This window comes from Barbus barbus (assembly GCF_936440315.1).
Source record: "Barbus barbus genome assembly, chromosome: 21".
NCBI lineage: Eukaryota > Metazoa > Chordata > Actinopteri > Cypriniformes > Cyprinidae > Barbus > Barbus barbus.
Window position 1 is genome coordinate 18,922,226 of NC_136749.1, and position 25,792 is coordinate 18,948,017.

At 36.7% G+C, this 25,792-nt stretch overlaps 1 protein-coding gene across 1 annotated transcript; it reads right to left on the reverse strand.

The window, feature by feature from the left end:
- Window positions 1–1,312: 1,312 nt before the first annotated feature.
- On the reverse strand, window positions 1,313–25,792 carry LOC306887640 (lamin-A-like). The gene is made up of 14 exons (XM_079445550.1): window positions 25,662–25,792; window positions 23,566–24,156; window positions 22,490–22,868; window positions 8,530–8,686; window positions 7,522–7,647; window positions 7,241–7,411; window positions 6,892–7,017; window positions 6,202–6,422; window positions 5,288–5,573; window positions 5,096–5,203; window positions 4,895–5,014; window positions 4,716–4,775; window positions 3,983–4,198; window positions 1,313–3,253 (listed from the first exon to the last, which is right to left on the reverse strand). The coding sequence occupies exons 3-14, from the start codon at window positions 22,834–22,836 to the stop codon at window positions 3,218–3,220; spliced, it is 1,974 nt and encodes a 657-aa protein (XP_079301676.1). The 5' UTR covers window positions 22,837–22,868; window positions 23,566–24,156; window positions 25,662–25,792; the 3' UTR covers window positions 1,313–3,217.

Consider the following 25,792-nt stretch of genomic DNA (forward strand, 5'->3'; position numbering starts at 1 on the left):
CGCAGTCATTTATTGTAAAATTAGAAGGGTCAACTCGTAGAAAACACGCAAAACGAACACAACTCTGATCCACACGGCCGCAGTTGATGAATCAATGTTTTCTAAAGCTGAACTACTGTATAAGGTGTGTGTGAGAAAAACATTGTGTTAATCTATCGCTTCTGGCTAAAATGTCAACCGCGCGTTTGTCGAGGTAAACGTCATGAAACGTTATGTATGCGCGTTTTGTAATTCCTAATAAATAGTAATCGATAGATAAAGACCTAAACACGTAACCTTTCATCAGTCAGTACATACAATATTGAAACTCCGTCCATGTTTAACTTTGATGGTACTAAAAAACAAGACTTTAAAATAAAATAAAATAAAATAAAAGAGCACATTGCAAAGACTGCTCGATCCTGCAGGTTTGCACTACACAACATCAGAAAAATCAGGCCCTACTACGGACTACTGCAATGCTCTTCTGGCTGGTTTGCCATCAAACACAATCAAACCTCTACAAATGATTCAGAATGCAGCTGCACGACTGGTCTTCAACGAGCCCAAAAGAGCGCATGTTACACCTCTCTTCATCTCCTTGCACTGGCTACCAGTGGCAGCTCGCATCAAGTTCAAGACAATGATGCTTGCATACTGAACGACCACAGGCTCAGCACCCTCCTACTTCCACTCACTATTACGAACCTACATCCCCTCCAGAAGTCTGAGATCTGCTAGTGAGCGACGCCTTGTGGTACCATCACAGAGAGGCTCAAAATCACTCTCCAGAACATTCTCGTTCCCCATTCCTGGCTGGTGGAATAATCTTCCCACCCCTATCCGGAATGACGGATCCCTGGCAATCTTCAAGCAACAACTGAAAACTCATCTCTTTCGGCAGTACTTGACTTCATCCTAAACTCAAAATAAAAAATAAATAAAAAAAAAACTTCCCTTAATCTTTCCCTCTATCTTTCTCTCCTTCCCTTACTAGCTTGTACTTATTTGAACAATGACTGAGACTTGGTGTTACGAGCACTTCCTCTGTCTGATTGCCTCTTCAAGATGAATCGCTTTTTGTACTCCCCAATTGTAAGTCGCTTTGGATAAAAGCGTCTGCCAAATGACTAAATGTAAAATAGCCTAAATATATTTATATAATACATTTTATTTATAATATAAATATATTTTACTAAATATATTTATATTATAATATATTTAAAAAAATATTAAAAAGTTTCGATAAAACATCTTCGACAGTAAATAGTCAAATGTTGTTCGCACACGCAATCCCACTCACACACACACACATTAAGTTTGAGAGAAAATTAAAAAGTCAGAAATGCTTTATTTGTTACAACTGAAAAAAAATTCAAGGCAGTTTATAACAAGGTTTCACAACAATTCTGAAATTTCTCACAAAGCAGTAAATGATAATTATAAAAACAAAACCCTGCATTGCCCTGCAGTCTGTTTGATTTTTTTTATACAAAGCCTTCATGAAATTAGCCATCTAACTACAAACATCTCAAAATAAAGGGAAAAATTAATATTTTATCACTCTAGATTTGGTTATCAGTAAGTTTTTCTTTCCATAAGGCAACATTGCCAGAGATGCCAACAAATAAACAACTGAAATCCATGATCAGTTTCAAAAAACGAAAATACATGGCTTATTACAATAACGTCAATGGCTATTTAAGTGGAAATACAAAACCACAATTCTTAAGTATATATAGAAAAAAATAGATACACTATCCCAAAATTCTCCTTTAGAAACCCAAAGCTTTGCGAAGCAATAATGTCAGCAATATCCATTCCTCTGTCTGGAGAGCTGTGGGAGGCTCGGGTATGTTCTTAATTTTCTGTGATGAAAGCTGTTCCAACTTTCTGAAACAAATTTTTTGTTTTAAGTCTTGAATTTGATTCTCAAATTGGCCTAAACGGACTGGACAAGTGAAGGGAAGGACAGACTGCTCAGATTACTGGAGCCTTACAGCGGTCCAGGCGAGGAACTGGATCATCTACTGCAAGAGAGGAGTGACGAGAGCAAATCAACACTCAGTCCCATAGAGAAATACAAATGTTTTAGTGTACATGTAAATTTGAGTTTTTAACACAACTCAAACATTTCAAGTGTCATTATAAAAAAATAACAGCATTAAAGCGGAGAATGACGGTGGGCATTTTGCATATTTAAATATTCTGCCTCTAAGCTTTGAAACAAAAATACACCTCTTTAAACCGGCAATAGTTTAGTACTCAGTACTTTAAACACAACATGATTCTCCGGTAACATAATACATCAGAGATGTCTTTCTCTGCAAGCAAACTTCAAAATTTTTCCTTCTAAAACAATCGGTAAGCTTTTGTTTAGCATGTTGACAACGTCTTGGCATTTGAAAACTGCTAAGGAGCTTTACTTTGGATTAGTTTCATAGTTGCTTCAAGTCTTTCAGAAACATCCCATAACATTTATTACGCAAGACACGACATACTGCAGTCTAGTCAAATCTTCTACACGCACTGCCAAAAGACACAAAGTACCTATTCAACTGTGCAACTGTATCAAGGCACAAAGCAGTTTTACATCCAGAACATCTGTATTTCTATCCTGGAGTTTTATTGAAACAAAACTGCATAGAAATACTCACTTTCCTTTCCCTTTTGTAGATGCATATCATTTCGATCACGTAACTGCAAAAGGTAGCATGAAAAAAAACATAAAACCTACTGACAAAATACTTACTGACAAAGTTTGGGACAATACCGAATGACCCCTCATTTCCGGTCTTACATTAACTGATGCTCACTGTCCTCGTATATGAGCTAGATTGCCAGTCTGTGCTAAAATGAGAGTTTAGTCATGGAGAAGGTGTATTAACTGTGCGTGTTGTGTTCCGACAGCATTCCTGTTGAGAGCTCATGGTGTGAGTGTGAAGTGCTTCGTTCGCCTCTCTCCCTGAGTGCAGTATGATTATTTTGAAGCTGCTGCCAGGCCACCATGCAAATATATGAAGAGTAACACTGTACATAATAATCGCAAACTACAGCCTACAAGCTGAAGCTTTATGGCATACAAAAGCCAAAAATCTACCCTGCAGATTATGAAATACTGAAGTACAAAATATATCATGTAATAATAAGACACATAATCCAAAAAGAAACTAATTGTTGGATGAATTCCTCCTGGTTTGTGTGAAAGGACAGATGGTCAGGGCTGTCTACAGTTTGCCTACATAATGGAGCAGTTGTCTAGTTTGGGTCCAGCCTAAGAGAGAGAAAGAGAGAGAGAAATGAATGTAAATTTAAGAAGACTGCTATAAACCTTTGCTTATTACAATGCTTCTGTTTTACGGATAATAAATTCCTCACAAAACATTAAATCATAATTTAACGTGTTAACAAAAAAATCTAGATGACATCAAAGTAGCAAAGAAACAATCAAATCTATTAAAAAAGTTTTTTGCAACTTAATTTTTCTGTTAATCTTTTTAATCATAAAATTAGATTTTTTAAAATATTAAAATACATTAAATCTTTGCTACTAAGTTTTTCAGATTTTTGTGTTAATGTGTTAAGTCTTATTTGCAAACAAAATTATCATTATTATATTACTATTATTAATTAACACTGATTTGTTTTAATGTACATTTTTTTAGTAACAAAAAAAAGATTCATTAAAATTGTTTTTATTTTGTTTTATTTTTAAATCAAGACAAAAAATTGTTACATGGGTGTGTTTAATTGTTTTTTATTAATTATTTAATTATTTTACTCTTAAGGTTAATGTTGTAAAAATGTGGTAAAAAGTAAAATTATAATATACTACAAATCTATATCATTTTTTTAATCTAAGACTAAACGCAATAACAAAAAACTCTTTGTACACACACCAGATTATGCCATCTAGCACAAAATATTTGAAAATTCAAAATAAAGTGACAGAAACAGACATAAAAAAATACTGGTGCAACTCATCTAAATAAAAAATACAAACCTGTCTGCGTTTGTCATTGCTCACAATAAAGTGTGAGGGAGAGACAAATGCTTCAGGCAGCCCCCCTCCGCTACAAAATGAGCGAGATGCACTGGACACTCCAGAGCTGGCCGACACACAGGTGCTGTTTTTATCTGACGGCTGGCCGCATGAGCCACACACCACCGTACGGCTGCGGAGGTTGTACTCACTATCCCCGCATGTGCTATGAGCGGCCTGCAGGGGGAGACAGTAAACAGAAAACAACTGAGACTGAGAACCATAATGGATCTTATTATAGAGATGAAGTCTGCCTGCTCTCAGCTCATTTTAGCACTATGATTCACCGTGAGAGGGCTACACCCAAACAAACCCAACATACAGCCATTAACAAAAGTATACGGTGTAAAGAAACAAGATGATGTTCAAAGTGGTTATGTAACACATTATACACCTTATACTATGCAGAAATTGCGTTTACATGCGCTTTAAAAGTTTGATTTCGGTCGAACTAAAGCAATAATTCATCTTTTTAAAAAGTCATGTCAAAACTTTAGTCTTACTTTGTGAAGCCAGACTAGATTTCGATTATGTAATTGTAACTTGACTTCATCTAGTATGTATTCACATCAGTCGAGCTACATTTGTAAGAATGTTTTTTATTTAACTTGGCAAAACTCAAAATATATCATGCAAAAAAATTATTAATTATATTACTACATTAACTTTTTGAGACATGCTAGTGATTACGTACCATATCATCCTCATCCTCATCCTGGAATAGAGTGCGTGTGACCTTCCTCATGGCCATTTCCTGGAGAAACACAAATAAAGAAAGAAAAAAAGGGAAGTGAATAAGTCACTTAGCTACCTCAAATCAACTAAAACCTTGTTCAAAAAAAAGCTGGCTGGTTTAATTTAACATTATCCTACCTCCCCGCTGGAGCTGATGAGGGTGGTCTGGAACAGATCTCCACTGCCCCAAGAGTTCTGGGTCTTCCACACCAGATCAGAAGGAGGGTTGTGGATTCCTCCAGCTCCAGAGGCCCAAATCTGACAGCAGAAAGACACTGAAGTGAGTCAGGAATTCAAAAGCAACTAAAGGCGAGTATAATGTGATAAATCGATACATACTGTGACTGTCTGTCCTGCCTTCAGAGTAAATTTTGGTGGGAACTTGTAGACGATGGGAGTGCCGGAACCAATCTGCCTCTTCACCTGCCAGTGACCCATAGTTTGATCCTGGAGGAAGAAGATTTATTTAATAAAAAGTAAATAACAATTAATTCCTTTTTATTGGACGCCAAAGCTCTTTTTCCTTCTCACCTGGTCTGACTTGTTACTGAGTCGTACATATTTGCCCTCCATGTCCACTTCGTCCACAGTAACGCGACCACTGGCAGAGGCCTGCTGGGCGACTCGTGTGCGAGTAACGGTTCCACCGACCACACTGGAGGCATCGCTGTCGTTATCGTTCAAGCGCCGTTTTTTGGCGCTGCCTGAAGAGGTACGACTGGTGCTGCTCTGGACCACACGTGCATGAGTGCCCGAGCCTGAGGAGCGGGTCACAGTCACCCCACGGGCAGGAGGAGGACTCGGGGAGAGACGCAGCCTAAACAGAGATAGCGGGACAAAGGATGTGAGGATGGTTGCATGAGGCTGATATTCACCACAAGTCCTATTGTAATTAGTATAATCATCTTCATTTGAGGGCTTTACTAAGCAAATATTGACATATGCAATTAATTAATCAGAATATCATTAATGCTTTTCCACTAAGATTTAAAATTATTCAAATTTTTTATTTTATTAATACACTTTTTTGTCTTCATTCAGAAGCATTAATGCTGTATAAAAAAATACTAAACTTAAACTCAGTCATATAAAATGTTTTTTTTCCTCAAAAAAATGTTTTATTCAAAAATGTATAACAATAATAATTTTTTTTAACTCATTTTTATCTAAACTATTTTTTATCTAACTTTAGATAACTAAAAGCATAAAAAAAATAAAACCAGCAAATATGTAATATATTTTTAATAAAACAAAATAAATATGTTGTCAAATAAATTATAAAATCAATATTAAAAATGCAACTTAATCAACTTTTCAATACTTATTCAGCAAATACTGTTGCGGTTAATTTGATTAATTTATCAAAATATCATGCAATTAATTTAATAAAAAAATTTAAAGCAATTGACAGCTCTATTATTTACTAGCAATATCCCATTGCTTACCTCTCTTCCTCGCCCTCCAGAAGCTTCCGGTAGGCACTGATCTCCATGTCGAGCGCGAGCTTAACGTCCAGCAGCTCCTGGTACTCGTCCAACTGTTGCTGCATGCGATGCCTCATTTCGGCCATCTCTTTGTCCTTGTCGTCCATACGACGGCGCATCATGTCCCTCTCTCTGGATAGAGCCTCCTCCAGCTCACGGATCTTCGCCTCACGAGCAGACAACTAATGAAGAGGCCACAATCGTACAATTTAAATAATGCAAACAAATGCTATCAATCGGATTTTCAAATTTAAATTCAAACTGTGTACTTTCCTTATGATAAAATAATTTTTCCTAAAGAGAATAATATATGTATTGAGAGAGAAAGTGAGAGATTGTACAGATGAAGAATTTGACAGTATTTAAATTCTATCAATGAACTGAGTTTGTAGGAATATTCCAGTACACTCGAAAATAATACATCTGTGAAGTTTTCCTTGTGACTAGGTGGGTGAATTTCTAGTTATGTTTTACCAACATAATTTCTGAAGGTGGAGTTAAAAAAAAGTGATCTGCAGATAGTTTTATTGCTAAGTTATTCTATTGTAGGAGCATTGTGGTACACATGTACAGGTACAAGGAATTTCAACATACTGCTGCATTGCCAGCACTGCAATAAATACTTGTATGTATGTATGTATGTGTGTGTACCTGTTTCTGCAGCGAAGTGAGCTGAGAGGTCACACCCTCCAGCCTCAAACGTGTCTGCTGCATTTCTTCATGGGCGGCTCCCACCAAATGGCTGTTCCTGTCAGCTGACTGACGGGCATTCTCCAGCTACACACAGATAACACAGGATGAGATTTAACTGACAGATATGCAGTATGTCTTTATATACAACATTTTTTCAACAAATACGGCAACGGATCAGTCAGCAAATATGTACACAGGGCGGGCCCGGTTTAACAAGGCGCCCCTGGGGAGATACAGAGACGTGGATCCTCAAAGCCATAAGTAAATCCACCACATTTGACAGTTTGCTCTTTGATTGTTGTATTACCTTGGAGTTGTAGGTCTTCTCAATTTCATCCTTGTAGATCCGAAGCTGCTCTTCGTGTTGGTTGCGGAGATCAATCAATGCCTCGGACAGTTTACTCTCATACTCCTGCTGCCGGCCGCTGTCGATTTCCACCATACGTGACTCATGTCTGCGCTTAGATTCACGGATCTCCTGGAAAAAAGACAATAGGTTAGAGTAAGTTTTTGGTTCTTCGTGTTGAGTATTTTTTTTTACTTTATATGCATAGGACAGCTCAGCATAAGTAGATGTGTTTGTGAGACCTCATTGTAGATGTTCTTCTGGAAATCCAGCTCCTCTTTTAGGGTCTGGATTCGGTTCTCAGCGTCCACACGTCGTAGCATTTCATCCTGTAGCTGCTTCTTAGCATCACTCAGACTGCCCTCAAGCTGTAACACACATATTCACTTCAATAACTTCTATAGAAATTAAAAGTTAAAAGCAACATACTATGCAAAATACTTATTAAAAACCTATTAGAATGCAAGTTTTGTAAAAATATCTAAACATCTAACAAATATATAATCTTGTCATCTAATTTATCTAAATTTTAGTAGGGCTCCCCCAGAAGTGGGCCTCGGCTCCCTGGTTGAGAACCACTGATTTAAACAAGACAAATGTACTTCAGCAAACTGTATAAGGTTTGTTTTGAGAAAATAAGAATTTAATTGTGCAAAAAACATTTCTTAAGAAAGTTGGACTAATTTATATATATTAAAAAATAATAATCATTTAAATAAATAAATTAGTGCTGTCAATCGATTAATCGCATCTAAAATTAAAGTTTTTGTTTACATAATAAATGTGTAAACTGTGTATATTTATTATGTATATATAAATACAAACACATTCATGTATATATTTATTGTTATGTTTTATACATTAAATATTTTTACATAATATAAACTATAAGAATATAATTATATAAATGTATATACATGTAAACATTTTCAAAATATATACTGTATGTGTGTGTCTTTACATATACATAATAAATATAAACAGTACACATACATATATTATACATTAAATATATAATCGTTTGACAGCACTAATACATATATATATCTTAAGGGAATATGATTTAGCTGTATTTTTTCCAATACATTATTGGCAAAAATACAGCTAAATCATAATATTCCCTTAAGAAAGCAAGCAGTCACATGTAATAATGGCACAAACTGCAACCTTTTGGTCACTAACCCAGATCTTTAACCACAGCACCACAGCACCCAAACACTTAGGCATGCAGCTTTTTATAGAATCATCACCTTGGCCAGCTGGGCTTTCAGATCTCTGACTTCGACCTCCAGTGATCTCTTCTCCCCCAGTGCTGTGGAGAGAGACGCGTCCTTTGAGTTCAGCAGAGCTTCCAGATCCTTTAGTCTAGCCAGAGCTGATTCCAGATCCGCCTCTTTCTTACTATTCCTACAGTCATAAAAAATACAAAGGCATTAGAGCATTTGTTCCCTATTGGCACACAGAGGAATGCAATTATCTCAATTTGATTCTGAATAGCCAGATTATTATATTCATTCATGCATGTCATGGTTTAAGTAGAAAGTCTCCTGTATGAAAAAACTTGAAACAACTACACTAGCGTGGCACCATGGCTGGAGTAAAGCACCTCAGGAGAGGATCAGATCTTTTCAGCTGTCAGAACTGATCTAAGACTGTAAAATATGCATCCAATTTGGATTCATAAGCTTGATTGAATATGTTTGCCAAGTAGGGAAGCTGGAAAAATCAGTTCAGGGCAAATGAATACCAGACTGCCCACAATTTTGCCTGGGATTTCGTAAAAACCAAGGACCTTTTAAAATCTGTAAACAATAAGCTTAAGAAACCTCTCTCTGAAACAGAGCCTCCAACAGTGAATTTAAACCATATGTGTGTGACTGCAGTGTTGTTCATTTTAAAATTGCAGAAAGGAACCATACAAACCCTATTAAAAACATAGAACGGTGAACACTTCAATAAATAAAAGATTACTGGTGGTTTTGTTATGGCATCAAATGAATTAAGGCAAAGTGAGGTTCAGGTTTGCAGTTTTAAAACATAGAAGGATAATAAGGCCTTACAGTCTAAAATGAGAGTACAATTTATCAACACTCAAACAAGTGTTTAGGTTTAGAGTTCTTCTCTGTGCATTCCCAGATCAGATTTCACAAGGCCTGTTAAATAGCTGCTCCAATATTAGTAATGTGATTGATGGCCAAACAGGGCTTGAAACAATTAAAACTCTGCCACACTTCAGTCCCTAAGGCACCTTTCCCACAAACTTAAGTATACTCAGACTGCAAACTGAAAACTCAACCCACTGACTAAAGCTACTAACTTCTGTAGTTTTCATTCTCTTTTCAGTGGAGCAATCCATCAGGACTCCTTCCTGATAAAAATAATTCAACTTCCCATTCACAACAACACAGGTTTTGTTAGGTCAAATTCTTCACTTTACAGCCACATACCTTCACTAAAAAGCTTCATGACGCTTGGAAAAATAAATGTATGAAAGTTAACCTCCCTGACTGAGATAAAGGCCTCTCGAGGACTAAATATGCATTATTACTCACTAGATAACTATACACAAATGAACATGGTCATCAGGCTACTTATCGTTTTTGAAGGTTTTGACAGTTTTTGAATTTCAGGTTACTGAAATTGAAAAATATTGAAAATCTTTTTTTTTTTGCAGGGAAAATATGCAAGAGCTTTTGCAGAGAGGCCTTTGAGGTGACATTCATCACTATTTCCGAGGAGCAGTATAACTAGAACTGAAAAAAAGCTCACAAATCTATGTATTTTAGCTGTTCAGGCTACAGAAGTAAAAACAAGCATTGACCTTTAGCCTTTAAAAATTTGCCTAAATCTGCTCATTAAACTTTTAATGGACACAGACAGTAGGTGGGTTACAATGAAGGTGTGTAAACAGCGGGTGGGCATATTTGTGCTAACCAAATGGTAAACACACACCCAGAAACATAACCTCTTCTGTTTAGGCCAATTGGTAATTAAAAACCAGCTTGTTCCTATCAGCACCCTAAATATACTTGTTTGTTCTATACTTATTCTGGTTACACAATCTCGAGCAGATCGTTTTAAAAAACGACGCTCACAGTGGAGCAAGCCACATTTGGAGGAAACGATTAAAAACGTTTAAGAGCCTCGTGTGGTCTAACGTTTGTTATTTGTTCTATTATTTTTTTTATATTTGGCGTAAAAAATTTTTCTATTACTGTATTTGTTTTGATGTTTTAGTTCCCAACATCTCCAGGATCTATCCACAGGAAGTCAAACCAACCAGAAGCTGCTTAAAGTAGACAATAGAGAACATGTGTCATCGTCACCTCCGTTCCGGGTCACAATGTCCTTGTTGACTGAACCGACCTGGTCGAATTTTACACTGCAAACAGTCAACTTTGCATGAATCCAGATTTGAGTAATGGGAGCTAACTGGAAATTAAGTGTGTTATAGTTAATAAATTGAGTAAAAAAGCATTTGAAAAACTTGAGTCTTTATTAAACCAAGAAAAAAACTATAAAAGCATCAATTCCAGTAAGTTTTCACTAAAAGTGTGTACTTTGTGTGCCGTGTAGAATGCGTGTGTGAGAGAGAGAAAAGGGAAAAAAGGATTTGGCTTGGCATCTTTGATCCAGTGGAAACATTTCAGGCACAAAAAGAGCCAGTTGAGGGAGAGAAAGAAGGAGAGGAATGTACCAGGTCGGCCTCCAGCCCCTCTATGAATCACAGCTATCTTTGTCCTCTTTTGTGACGAAAAAGAAACCCACAAACTAAAACCCTCTGAATGTTTTGCCATGTTACCATGGCAAAGTCTCGTGGAAATCTTTCACATGTGACCATCACTGAGAAAACTTTGACCACGAACATGGTTTCCCCCTAAATAAAAAACCCCCACTGGAGCTGAAACCATCCCTTTGAAAGGTTGAAGTCAAAAGCAGATACATATTTCCCACAGAATAAGTGTTAATAAAACATGTTTTAATAGTCAAAACCCTCAAAAAAAGCTGTGGACTATCCGAAATACACCCTCAGGTGGGGAAAAAATGGTCTTGTGTACGAGTGCATTCTCTGAATTTTGGTCTCTCTAACACTATATTTACTGCTTAACAAGCTTTACAAAAAAGCACCATATGACAGTCGTCACCTGCAACAGCTGGAGGTTTTGAAAGGAAAAATGACTGCAAGCGTTCATCAAAGCACTTGTAAAGCCATAAAAAGCATATAGTAAAACCGCAGAGTCTGACACAACACTTCATCAATATGATAAAGGACTAGAGCTTGTCAAATCAAATCTCTTTTAGCTCAAACAAAAACAATTACTACAATCTGTATTTGCTAAGTTTCAATATATTTTCACAGAATACCAAGCGTTAGACATGGAAGTCCATAGTATCTTCAGTCGAGTGTTTTATGACCATTTTATTGTTTTATAACTGGACAAAGTTTATGCTTGTACGTCTGTGCAAGCATCAAGGAAATTGCTGGAGAATCTGTTTAATGTCTCAATATTTAAAGTATTTTTTTTCCTAAATAACTTGCCATATTCTAAGTTGACAACAATTTATTTTCATTCTTCACTGAAAAAAATACACTGAGGCCGGTTGGATGTACTGCCAAATTCTCTGAAACGCCTTTGGAGATGGCTTATGGTAGAGAAATGAACATTCAATTCATGGGCAACAGCTCTGGTGGACATTCCTGCAGTCAGCATGACAGTTGCACGCTCCCTCAAAACGTACGACATCTGTGGCATTGTGCTGTGTGATAAAACTGCACATTGAAAAGTGGCCTTTTATTGTGGCCAGCCTAAACTAATCAGCATCTTGATATGCCACACCTGTGAGGTGGATGGATTATTTCGGCAAAGGAGAAGTGCTCACTAACACAGATAGACAGATTTGTGAACAATATTTGAGAGAAATAGGCCTTTTGTGTACATAGAAAAAGTCTTAGATCTTTGAGTTCAGCTCATGAAAAATGGGGGCAAAAACAAAAGTGTTGCGTTTATAATTTTGTTCAGTGTATTTCAGCATGTTGAAAGGCAGATTACCTGAATGAACGACAATGAAATTTACTTCCTGTAAGTCTATAAGTCTAAACCATATAACATATTGGTGCAATTCAACTCCTCATCTAAAAGCCCAAGATCTACGTCCTCATCCTCCATTCAGCTCCACAATACAATGATTCACTGCTTTTGACGTAAATGTGACTTCTACTTTCCACTTCTACTATATGGGTGGAGGGGCCACGTGACTCGATCTTAAAACAGAAACGTCTCATACAGGGGTTCCCCATTTTCCCACTGTACTATGAATAAACGTTTCCTTTTTAATTGTCGAGGCGATTCTGACTCACTTTGCTGGCTGCATGCCCACCATGAGCCCTCCATGGAGACAAACATACGAGTCAAACATACAGAAGGAGAAACGTATAGTCAGAAGGAAAAAAAGATGGTGACTGAGTTGTATAATATGCTCTAATTTAAACATTGACTAAAAACAGACCAATGCAGAACCTGAACTGGCCGACTATAAGGGAGAGAAATTTGAAAATAACATTAAAACATAAAAGACATAAATCTTTACACAGTCTTACACCAGCTGAAGACTTGAGTTAGCTTGCCCTACTATAGATATTCATACTATGTTTGATTTTGGGATGAGTCTAAACTACTTCCTCAAACACTACCTGCTATTTGATATATAGGCTACAGGTAGAAGATCTGTTAAAAGATTTTATGTTCCAGACAGTTGTAAAATTTTGAATTATAATCATATTTAAATCTCAAAGCATGAGCAGGTTGGTGCAGATACCCAGTGGCTTGTTAGTCTCAATGGATGATGCTTTGCTTATCTAATACATCTTAGCTTATTTCATTAACATTACAATAAAAAGTTAAACAGATAAATCAATGTTCACAAAACTGCATTAGAATTTTTTTTTTTTAATTAAGTATATTTTTCCTATGACACTGGCAAATAGTTTTTCTTGCTCATTTATATAAGCATATATATATATATATATATATATATAATATTTGCCAATGTGGTAGGAAATATATACTTAATTAAAAGAAATCAAACCAAGAACTAATGTCTTATGCAGTTTTATTTAGTTAATAGACATGGTAAAGGTAGCCTGAGGAAAATGATTAATAAAAAAAGTTATAATAAACCCTAATGGTTGTTTTGAGGGGTGTGGGGTCCTATAATCATACCAGATCCTGTAAACGCGGCTGAATTTGAACTCCCAGTACAAAGAGAACATTATTCCTCCTCCCTGATTCATTAGCACATGACAGATGCTAAAACTATTTCCCTCGGAGTGAAATAGTGTTATTTATATGATCTTTTTGTCTAGTCTGGCACAAATGAGTACAATCTTTAATGTCAATTCAAATGAAAAAAAGCATTTCTGAGACAGAACAATAATGGAGAGCTGAGATGTAGCCTCCTCTCTCCATCTCTGCATGCATGAATGTGTGTGCAGGGTCACATATGATTATGAACACCTACTTCAAATCTACCTATATCTATCAATATGCATAAATATGCATTTTGTTTCGTACTCTGTTTTATTTCGTGCTCTGCCAGCGTGGCAGCTCTGCGTTTAGGCGCCGATGATGACTCACTCTCTCCCTTACGCCCGTGGCCCATACACGCCACCAGAACAGCAACAATTACAGTAACCCTCTCTCCTCCCCGTCTTTATACAAGCCCAGTCTAACATAATCTGCATCTGAGGGTCTCCGGCCTTACAATATAAACAGTTTTCCACTGATTTTCCATGGAATAAACATAACGAGATTCCACTGTCATCTCCGGTTCTCCAAATATAACGTTCGCCTGTTTGCAGCTGCCTTCAGTTAAGAATGGGATGGAGTGTGTGTGTGTGTGTGTGTGTGTGTGTCTGTGGGGGTGTGTGTGTGCGGTACTACTCTGCCAGTGTTCCCCATTAGGAGTGGTTTGGCAAAAGACAAACATCGGTTCAGCCTATGAGTCACATGGCACTGCCACGTGACAATTCCTTCTCTTTCACAACCACATCGGTTTATCGAACAGTTTTATGCAAAAAATACAACTGGTAATTTACATAATTATATCGTATAAAAAATGTGTTTGAATGCAAAGTGCGTCTTAAATGTATTGACATAAGCAGGAAAGTAGTATTTCGACTAAACAAAAACAAATAAAATAAAATAGCTTTTATTATGCTGATGTGACTGGAGTCATCTCATGTTAGTGTACATCATTTTTTTTTTCATTAAATAAACAGCTCATTTCTTTAAGTACAAAAGGGTTGGCATCTTGAAACGTTTTTAAAAAGGAAGTGCTGAGTTTATCTTTAACATTCCTGATTCATATTCATACTGTTCAAATGAATCAAAAACACATTCGAGTCTTAGTTTATAAATAACTCTAAACTAACTTTGTGTTTCAGTAACGGTTTGGTGCCTTAACCGAACTACACTGTCTTGTTTTACGTGGAAGCATCTCTGCACACAAGTTCACTCTGAAATCTCAACAAATCACTAGCAAATGAAAAACATGTTTGATCTTTAGTTTAGAGTCTGGATGGTGATTATATAACAGACCGAATGAGTCAGTCCGTCCAAAGCCTTTCCAGATTCAACCACAACCAAATGAAGCACCGCTGCATTTGGGATGAAGTGTAGGGGAGTGTGTGTGTGTGTGTCCACATCTTATATTTGACATTTTAAGAACAAAAGGATTGTAATATGGAGCTGAAAAAGCCATCAGAAGTGGGTGTGAGTCTAACCAAATATGTATGCGTGTCTAGGCGAATACACTAGAGACATTTCATATGCCCATTATCTTAAAATGATTTACAATTTATGACTCAAAGCTCTTCAAACACACACACACACCAGTGTAGAACGGAGCAGCTCTTTGGGTGGCTAAAGATCTTTTTTCATGATCATCACAGCTAATTCTACTCGGGTCAATTTAGAAGCTTCAGCATCCCTCCAAAAATCAGGATGTTTTCTTTTTGGATGAGAGGTTTAAATATGTAGTAACAAGACTGGAAACATATACTACTCAGTGCCTGAGAAAGCAATGGCTGAAACAAGCATCTTGAATCACTCATCACAGTGTGTTATTTATTATTGTCATGACATCAAAGAAAAGAACATATTTTTTTTCCAGAATGTCCATGTGTAATGTTCCAGATTAAAGAAAAAATTATATAGTACAGAGATCCGATTCTGGACTGAGAATAGTTACCCATAAATTAATGTAATTATTAACATAAACAGCGGGAGGAAAAGGAGTTCTGCTAGTAGTCATAGCATAATCAATGAAATTGTGTACAATGCAAGCACACGCTTCAAATGACATTTAACACATTTGCAAACACTTAGTACAAAGCAACTTATTGTGTATTTGCCAATTGTGTGTGTTTCCTGGTACTCAAAGCCATATATCCATCTTCTATCAGCTTTTTATGTTGTACTGCAAAACTTTATTTTCATTTGGCTGAAATAAAATATAATTTCATTCATTTTCATGAATCTGTCCAAAGAAACATTTAATACCAATTAATTTCTGTTAAAATCTGCCAAATCAAATTTTTTATACATTACAAATAGCTTTTTAAAGGAAAATAACTGCAGCTGTTACTTTTTAGAGAGAATATTAGGTCTATTAAATGTATTATATTTTGATTTATAAATAATGTTATAGCAAAAATGAACGAGAAATACATATTCCTGAACATTGCTTATTTTATTTCATAGCCATAGTCAAATATTGGCTACTGAAACAGTCCAAGTAAATACCTGTCTGGACCATAACCGGGAAAGAAATGTAGGGACTGGATCGGTTTAATTGAATATCCCTAATCTAAAACATCTGTGTACCCCTGATAGCAGCATCACATTCTAGCTAAAAGTGTTCACATTGTCTTATAATATGCATTTATTTTTACCTTATTTGGTCAAAGACTCCCAAACGATTCCCTCAAAGATTCATTTTTCCAAACCCCTCCTTTGCGTGATGCTAATCTGCGATGATTTTTCCGATTGGTCTCATTTCTATTTCATCATGCCTGTAATGCCTGATAAAACAGCGACTGTGAGAGCAGTGCTGCTTTGTGTACAGCATTACCGGGGAAACTGCTATTTTTACCTCTCCAAAAGCTGCACCTAGTGGCAAAAAATTATTTTGCATTTTCATTCAGACCAATGCGAAAAGACCAACAAGTGGGCAGGCAATATGTTAATGTTTCAAGGTGACGTCAACATGAAATGGCTTGGGATTCGTTTTAAAAACGACTCGTTTCAATGATTCAGAGTCGACTTCTTTCTTTTGAGAGACAATAACTTTATACACGGTGTACTTTCAGATTTAAAACTTTGCAGGATGCTTTCATTCACTTAGAGCTGTGTTACACACTGCATGAAAGGTAATTTTCAAAAATCCATAATAGGGGCCCTTTAAAAGCTTTTTATAAGACAGAATAAAAAGTGGTTTACAACAGATTGAAGAAAATAAACAAAACCTGTCGGCATATACAGTATGCTCTTTTAAAACAAGAAACAAAAGTGATGATGAAGCATCGCTGAATTCCCCCATTTACTGTAACATTAGACAGTTGATCTTTAGTGAGGTCATCAGGACAGCAGGGAAAACAGAAAAGTCCTGCGGCAGTCATCACAAAAAGAAAGAAGAGAGAGGGAAAGAGAGAGAATGAGGCGACCCCCCTCAGAATGAAAGAGATCTTCACTGGAAAAGGAGAGACAGCTCTCTATTCAGATGCATATGTTGTGCTGAACAGAACTATTTATTCTGTCCAAACTGTTTGAACACACAGGTGCTTGCTGAAGTTTATCCACTGTAGATTTGATAGAAAGTTAAAATGACAAAAGGAGTAGAACAGCCTAATAGAGGAAAATCTCATTTTATTCCTTTTTAGGCAGGACAGCCCTCAACTAAACAATGAAACACTGTAATCAGGGCGTTTCTCTCTATAAAATCAAGCCTTTTCTCATTGTCAGCCATCACCTAAAGAATAACACTCAAAAATCTACTCATTAAGTGTAATTTTCGTGTTAGACACAATGACATAACCACAGAGGGGGAGTCTATTTTGAATATGATGGGTGACTTTTTCAGGAAACATAGCAGCAGCATACTGCATGATAACTGTTCACTGCCATGTGTTTATTCTGATAATGTAAAAACCAGACGATGAAGAGAAAACATTTTACATTAGCATCTGAAAATACTTTGCATAAACAGACCAACAGGATGCAACAACACTAGTAAATGAACCTTAAAATGGTTGCACTGAGTGATTACCATTTTCACTAACTGTGTTATTTGCATGATACTACAAGGCTCTTGACAAATATCACTGTGCATGTTGTACTTTTTAGCTAGTTTATTATATAAATTAATATGAGTTAACATTATGATTTCTAAAGCCGAATGTACATAGGCAATTAAAAACCCATGTTTTGGCAAGGTGGATTGTCCTTTTTGGGTATCTATAACTAGACTGATAATATATGCACCGGTGAGGGTAAGTGGCAACAGGTGAGGCATTCAATGTGAAATATACAGGATGGTAAAGGAGGGGCAGGAAATGAGTCACTGGAGTATTTTTTACATCTGAAAGCTGCCAAATATCATTTTGTTTGCCCTTAAGCTATGAACATAGCTTAACAGAATGCAGACCACAAAGCCAGTGAGCGTTGAACTGATAAAACTGTTCATTAATGCAAATATTCTCAACAACAGAATCATTTTATTTTAAAAAATTCAACGTTTACAGAATGAGGGCCCAGAGATTCAAATGTAAGGCTTTTTGCTATGTTAGATGCTTTTAGGTTTACATTTTTTTTACTCTTGACCCTGAGCCAGACCGGAAAAGATGTCCCTCACAAAACAACCAGAGCCTTAACACTGTGAAAGTAAAAGTGATAAGGCAAGAATATACTTACAATTTCAGTCATCTCAGACAAAGAGCACATGACTAAAAGACTGGTTAGTTTTTTGAATTGATAAAACTGACAAAGGTTCTTGTATGTAAGATCAATGCTCTAATCTTTTAATGGACACACTTCCTCTTCCCAGTATGCTGGAATAATGGAATGACTAAGACCACTAATTTTTTGCAAACATGTCCTGACCACTGCCTACACGTGGGCCTGAAAATTCATTGTATGAATGGGAGCTTGGGAAATACCTGGAAATGCATGCAGCGTCAGAAGATATACAATTAGTGAGTTAGAGTTAGCATTTTGAATCATTTAGACAAATACCAACTCATCAAGTTCCCCACTTTCTAGACCATAACCAAGTACAGTTTCATTGTATTGTCTAAACAAACACAGAGGGGATTCGCAGCATTTTAAATGAATGGTAAGTGATGACACACTGCTCTTTCACTATGAAAGATGCATTTCATCTGCTCAGTTTCCAGCTGTAGTTTTTCCACATATCAGTCACACAGTCCTACACGGCACCTGTCAACAGAGTTCAGACAGTGACGCACACACAGAATAAACACAGGATTTATTCTTCTATCTGATAATGACCACAGAAGCCAAATGCTGCAACTGCAACCACGGGCACATGTACACCCACAGCATGTGCATACACACAGCTCCTTTAAGCCAAAACTGAGATGTCTCCACTGCATGACCTGACACGACTCCCCATTCAAGAACTTGTCTGACCCTTAAGCTTCCTAAACAATAACTAAAGTCAAAGTATATGAGGGATCATTTTCAAACCAGCAACTTCACATAGCTCTGAAGGGTGAGTCACAGAGAATCCTTTACTAAGCAAAAAAGCTCATTTTTGTTCATTTAAATTTTCTTAGTGAAGCTTAGTTTTTTGCCTTACATATAGAAATTATATATGTTACTCTAGACCACAAAACCAGTCATAAGTAGCACGGGTATATTTGTAGCAATAGCCAACAACATTGTAAGGGTCAAAATGATAAATTTTTCTTTTATGGCAAAAATCATTAGGATAGATCATGTTCCATGAAGATATTTTGTAAATTCCCTACCATAAATATCTCAAAACTTAATTTTTGATTAGTAATATGCATTGCTACGAACTTCATTTGGACAACTTTAAAGGCAATTTTCTCAATATTTAGAATTTTTTGCACCCTCATATTCCAGATTTTCAAATAGTTGCATCTCAGCCAAATATTGTCCGATCCTAACAAATTGCTTCTATCTGATTGCTTTTATTGTCATAATTTGTAAGTCGCTTTGTATAAAAGTGTCTGCTGACTAAATAATAAATAAAGTGTGTGTGTGTATGTTTGACTTGTTTATATATTTATCCATTATTATTATACAGCAACATAATGGAAAAAGGTTCTTAATTGGTTGTTTGCAGTACTTCAGACACCGGAAAGAGCTCTCTTCTCATCATGAGCCAGTTTTCAATGTATAGCGCTTTTTTTTAGTTGAGCTATAAGTTCTTTAGAGATTAAAATGTTCCATTTTAAATTCTCCAGATCACAAAAATAATCTCTGGGTATTTTAAAACACCAGTGTACAAAGAAATATGAAATGAAAAGTTTTTTGTAGAACATTTCCTGTCAATAGGGCTATAAAACCCCATTGTTGTTCTAACTGGAACCTTTTATGGAGCGTTCTAGATCGCTTCAGTAAGAAAACATCTGCTAAGCACATAAGTGTAACACAAATGTATCAAACTCACTGGAATATAATAAGGCTACTGTTCCAACATGGACAAAGGGCTTTCTTTCTGAGGTGAGGGGTTAAAGAGAGAGTAAACAGTGCTTTCCCCACAGTTACTTAAAGCTCATGAGTCACCACTCAGTCCAGTCAGAACCTCTCACACACCCTGGCAAGGCCTCATGGTAGCTGTGGAAACCAAACACTTCCAAACAGCTCAGCTCCAATGAGTGTATGAGTCCGTCTGCATTAACCGAGTGATGGACGCTTACAGGAACTCATGAGTGCTACTGTAACCCTGGGAAACAAATAATACTATCTCCTCCTGCTGACTTCCCCTATGTGTATATCCACAAACCTTATGAAATGAATGAACATGACTCATAATGGCTTTCACTAAACGCTCAACTTGCCTTGATCATTCAGTGATGGCACATCTTCAGCTTGATGTCTATTGGTCTTTGAACCACACCCTTTTGGGATCAACACACCTCTAGCCTAAACCAACGCATTGACTCAGTCTACTACCATAGAGACAGCAAGATAAACAATAGATTATAATACAATCACTGTGGCTTGATGACAACTACATCAACGCTTATTAATAAACTTAAAATCAACTAAATTTTGAAATGGCTTCCCTGTGGAGTTTGGATATCTTTAAAGTACACTGATATGAGAGAGTTCAAGTGCAAAGGACGAATGCATGATAATTAAGTTACTAGATTTTATGATGATAGACTTTTATAGTTGCTTCTTAGTTTTATTGAGAGGATCTTTTCTCTTACATAATGCGATTAGTCATTGCCAAACAAATAAGCATTTAAATACAGCAAAAATAAAATAATAATTAAATGAAAATAAATACAGCATTTAAAATGAACAAAATATTCCTTTTAGATTACTTCGATCACTTCTGTCATCTACTGCTTAATTTAATAACGCTTTCAAATGCAAATCGTTGTCTTATTGTCTTTTTTTTAGACCAAATATAATACGATTTTAAGACCAATCTTATCATTGCATCCCTAATTCACATCATTACTTTGTAGATATTTGACATTCTACTGGAGGGAGGTTTGCAAAGACACACTATAGTCAATTTAATCATTAATCCACACACTGCAGAGCAAAAAAAATACATTAATATGTGTACACTGGCTTATTGGCTAAACCTACATATAGCAATGATTGTATCCGTTTAGTTTAATCAGTGCAAAACTTTACACAAGCAGCAGCATTTCCGCAGAAGACAAAGGAAGCATAAAATGTAATGTTATTTCAAACTAGAAACAGACACACTAAACCTGTTTTTAAGGGTGTGGTGGCCAATCCAACAGCCATTTCATAAACACACCCACATTCACACCTCACATTCCTGAGCTGCAGCACACTTGTAGAACAGACTGAGCCAGAGACAGAGGTGTGTGTGTGTGTGGGTGTGTGTGTGTGTGGGTATGTACACTACTGTTTCAAAATCTGGGGTCAGTAAGATTTCATTTTTGAATACTTTTATTGAGCAAATATGCATAAAATTGATTTAAAGTGACATTAAATACATTTATAATGTTACATTTTTTAAATAAACGCATTTAAACATTTTTTATTCATCAAAGAATCCTGAAATAAAATGCATTATGGTCTCCACAAAATTATTAAGTGGCAAAGGCTGTTTTAAACATTGATAAAAAATAAATGTTTCTTGAGAAATGATTTCTGAAGCATCATGTCACACATTTCGAAGATCCAGCTTTGCAGTCACAGGAATAAATTACATTTTATATTAAAATAGAAAACAGTCATTTTAAATTGTTTCAATTTTAATTTAAATTATTTTTTTTAAACATTTCACAGTATTACTGGTTTTGCTATATTTTTGTTCGAACAAATTCAGCTTTGGTGAGCACAAAGACCCCAAGCCACAAGGGTTACAATCGCGGTCATAACACTGTACAATGCAGATTTGTTTTCTGTTTGAAGTAATTATTATAATTGAATTAAATTTAAATTGAATTTTAAAAGGCATCAAACAGACTAAAGCACCGAGCTGCCAGCCTTAGTGACAGGAGCAATAAGCAGATGTAAACTGCAGAAAACTGCCATCATGTTTCAGCTAATTTTAGCTGAGGACTAGGCTAAGAGCCCAGGGGTCGGCACCGTTCTATACTTTAGAGTCAAACTTATCTTTTGGATGTGTGAAAGGAATTACAGGAAAAGTGGGCAAGCCCTAATATTAGCCAGTGTCTGCAGGTCTTCTGCGTCATTGATTTATGATCTGTTAAGCCGCACCATTCTGAAACTAAAACTGGTGGAATTTTTTTTAAGTTCCTGGGTGGAATGAGTCATGGTAATTGCTCCTGCTGACTCCAGACTTGGAAATACTTACAGGAATAGCACTGGTTTGCAGTTTTAAAGGACTTGTTCATCCCAAGAAATTAACTTTTGAACTTCAAAAAGTGCAAATTAAGTCATGGAATAACATCCATGACTTGTAAAAAATGGTCTGCACACATACCTGGCTTTCAGCTCCTTGTAGTCCTCGCGCACCTTGCTGAGCTCCAGTTGCAGTCGGGCTCGTTCTTTGGCCACCGAGTCGAGCGTCTTCCTAGCGTCCGCCAGCTCGGCCTCATATGCCGCTTTCATGCCGCTCAGCTCACGGCTGATCTCCGTCTCCGACTCGGTGATGCGCATACGCAGACCGGCATTCTCTGACTCTAGAGAGCGCACCTTATCGATGTAGATAGCCAGACGGTCGTTCAGGTTGCACAGATCCTCCTTCTCCTGCAGTCGAGTGATGCGGTTGGGGGACAGTATGGTGGTCGTCCCTCCACGGGAGCTTCGTTTCTGACCTGGAGTCTCCATAGCTGACTGGATTTGGTGCTGTTAGCGTGAAACTGTACAAGGAATAGAATAGAATAGGGAGAAATATAAGAGACATATTTCACAGGTTATACATTCAGGCATCTTTTACGGTCACAATTTGACAGTTTTAAACTGATATGCAATATATTTATGGTTACAAAAAAATAAATATATGCAAATTATAAACTCCAGCCCTCCTTCTTGTCCCCTCCTCCTTTTCCACCATCCCTCTCCCTCACTTTGCGTCTTACCGTTTCCGCCACGTCCAACCTCTGATCACATCCAAGTATGTTCAGCACAAACTTCCCAGAATAAACATTTAGTTTCTCAAACATATTTCTCAAATCTCAAATACGTTCACTTCTGAGTAATCTAATCTGGTTTAGATCTAATTGTCAGACTGGTTTAGAATGCATTCACTGCAACTTCTCTTGGATAAGACACAATCACAAACTTTTTAGACACAACCAGCACAGACATGCATGTCAAGGTCCCATCCACAGGAGCTGTGATTGCATGTTTGTTTTGGAACGCTGAAGTAATTCCAAACATTACAATGTGCTTAGACGGCACATGTGACACTCCCCCTTGACTCAATTACAGGAGTAATCTGTATTTTACTGTGCAATGCTACAAGAAAAGCTATGAAAAACACAAATTACAATTATATTTGGGTCCTGAACATTCACAATTTGCAGTATTGGTCATCAAAATGCCTGAATCACTGACCTGGTAAAGTTGAGAGAGTTGGAGTTACTGAGGGCTTCTACGGCTGCTGTGTCCCGTTGAAACTCTACAGAGAGAGTGTCTGGTCTGACTCGTGCTCTTAAATCTCTGGCAGAAACTCACGCCTCTCAGAAATGCGAGGAGGAGCAGGAGCAGAAGAGCAAGTGAAGGAAAGGAGGGTGGAGCTAGTGAAGTCTGACTCAGTAAGCCCACACAAGGGAATAGAGATTTTACTGTATTTCACATTGCCACAGAATCGTCTCGTCTTATCATTTTTTTAATATAATCTGTAACTTGTGAGATAAGCAATATAAATGACAGTAAATTAAATCCCTTCCATGCTAATGGCTAATACACAGCAAAAAAAATAAATAAAAAATTGTCTGATCCCAAGCTAATAAAAAAGAAAAGAAAAAGAAAACTATGTTTTTTTAGATGAAATAAGTAAAAAATTGAATCAATATTTCCACATAATTATAGCTAGTCCAAGAGTTCTCCGAAGATCTACTCATCCAAACGTATGAGCCAAAGAAAAATATTCTTCATACGTCCATCCAAGAAACCCAGAATACATCCATTTGCTGTTGCATGAAGCTTGAAAGGGGAAAGTCACAGAAAACAACCTTATATTAAAAACTCTGCCTGCTATTTATTTCAGAGGGGTGGACATACTAAAAATGAATTATCCAATCAGGTGTCTTTGTAAAAGGAGGGAGAGAGATGGAGAGAGAGAGTGGATGAGACGAATCCTTTCTAGGAAAGAAGGCTGTGCTTCGATTCATTTAAACACCACTAACTAGTCACCTTCCATCAACTCTCTGATGCATATTAGGATTCAGGATCAAACCTGAATTAGTGTTCTTCACCCTCAGAAAAAAGGTACAAAATCTGTCACTGGGGCGGTTTCTTTTCAAAAGGTACAAATATGCACCATTTAGGAACTAATATGCACCTTTATGGTATATTTATAGGCACCTTTAGGGGTAAATAAGGTAAAAAGGTACCTTAGAGACAGCTTTCGTACCTTTATTTCTAAGAGTGCTGTTAACTAAAACTATTTAAAATAATTTTGTTAATAAAATAAAATACTAATATTAAATCAAATTAAACTAACTAAAATAAAACAAGTTTAAGGTGAGTTACTAAAACCAAAACGGAAATAAATATAAATTAAGGCAAAACAGAAATACTTAAAAAGGAATGAAAATTATGAAATAATAATTTTGTGAGCTAATAATTTAGGGCCCTATTTGTTTGTGCACAAAAACTCTTCTAGAAACAGCACCATGAGGAAAGATGGCAGGAGACAGCTATGAAAGAAAGCAGACAATCCTGGCTAAAGGGCATGAGAGGATCAGTGGAATAGTCCCAGCAGATGCCAGTACCTACAGTCTATGAGAGACGGCTGACAGCTGTGTAATACTGCAGGATGAGCCTGTCTGTTCTGCACTTTCTTTTCTCTTTCTCTGCCATCCTTGTCACATTATTACACACAACCACCACATTCCAGTATAACAATGAGATTCCCCAGGGTACATGTCTCTCCACCCCGAGTGCTATCTCTGTGGGAACTGCTGGGAGATTATAACACAAGTATACTAGATATAATCTGCAGACTTTGATGGATTTTTTTTTTTTTTAGGGTAAACCTGCAAACGTTTGTGGAGGTCTTGGGTGGAGATTTAGGACACATGCAGCAAATTAAAAGACATGACAGGTTCAAACCAGAATGTTTTCATAACATGGAATTCAGACACACTCACTTGGGTGGCATTACACTACAAAAACTTTCTTAAAATTAGCCTACATAGCATTCATATAAATTTCAAATTACTCAATATTATATAACACACCATACACTTTCTATTGCAGTCCAAACGACTAAATCAGTTCTAAAGAAGAGAACTTCCTTGAATCAACGAGGATATATTTGAGTAAAATAGCTGGTTGTTAAAACTGTTGAGTCATGCATTGAGAATGAACATACAAATCTTTCTATTCATAAACACCCCACAAAATGCCGTTGCTATGGGCTAGAGTAACCACCGCATGAGATGAAATGTTTGAGCAAAACCTCAGTCAGGGAAATAGTGACTCACAGTTACCGAATCCCAAGATCAGGAAATGTTTGCAGGCGTTCAAGGATCCACGAAACGCTCCCGTCGAGCACAGGCCATGGCGATACAGACGGACTGTACAACACACTCTACTGGCCACTCAATAGAAACGC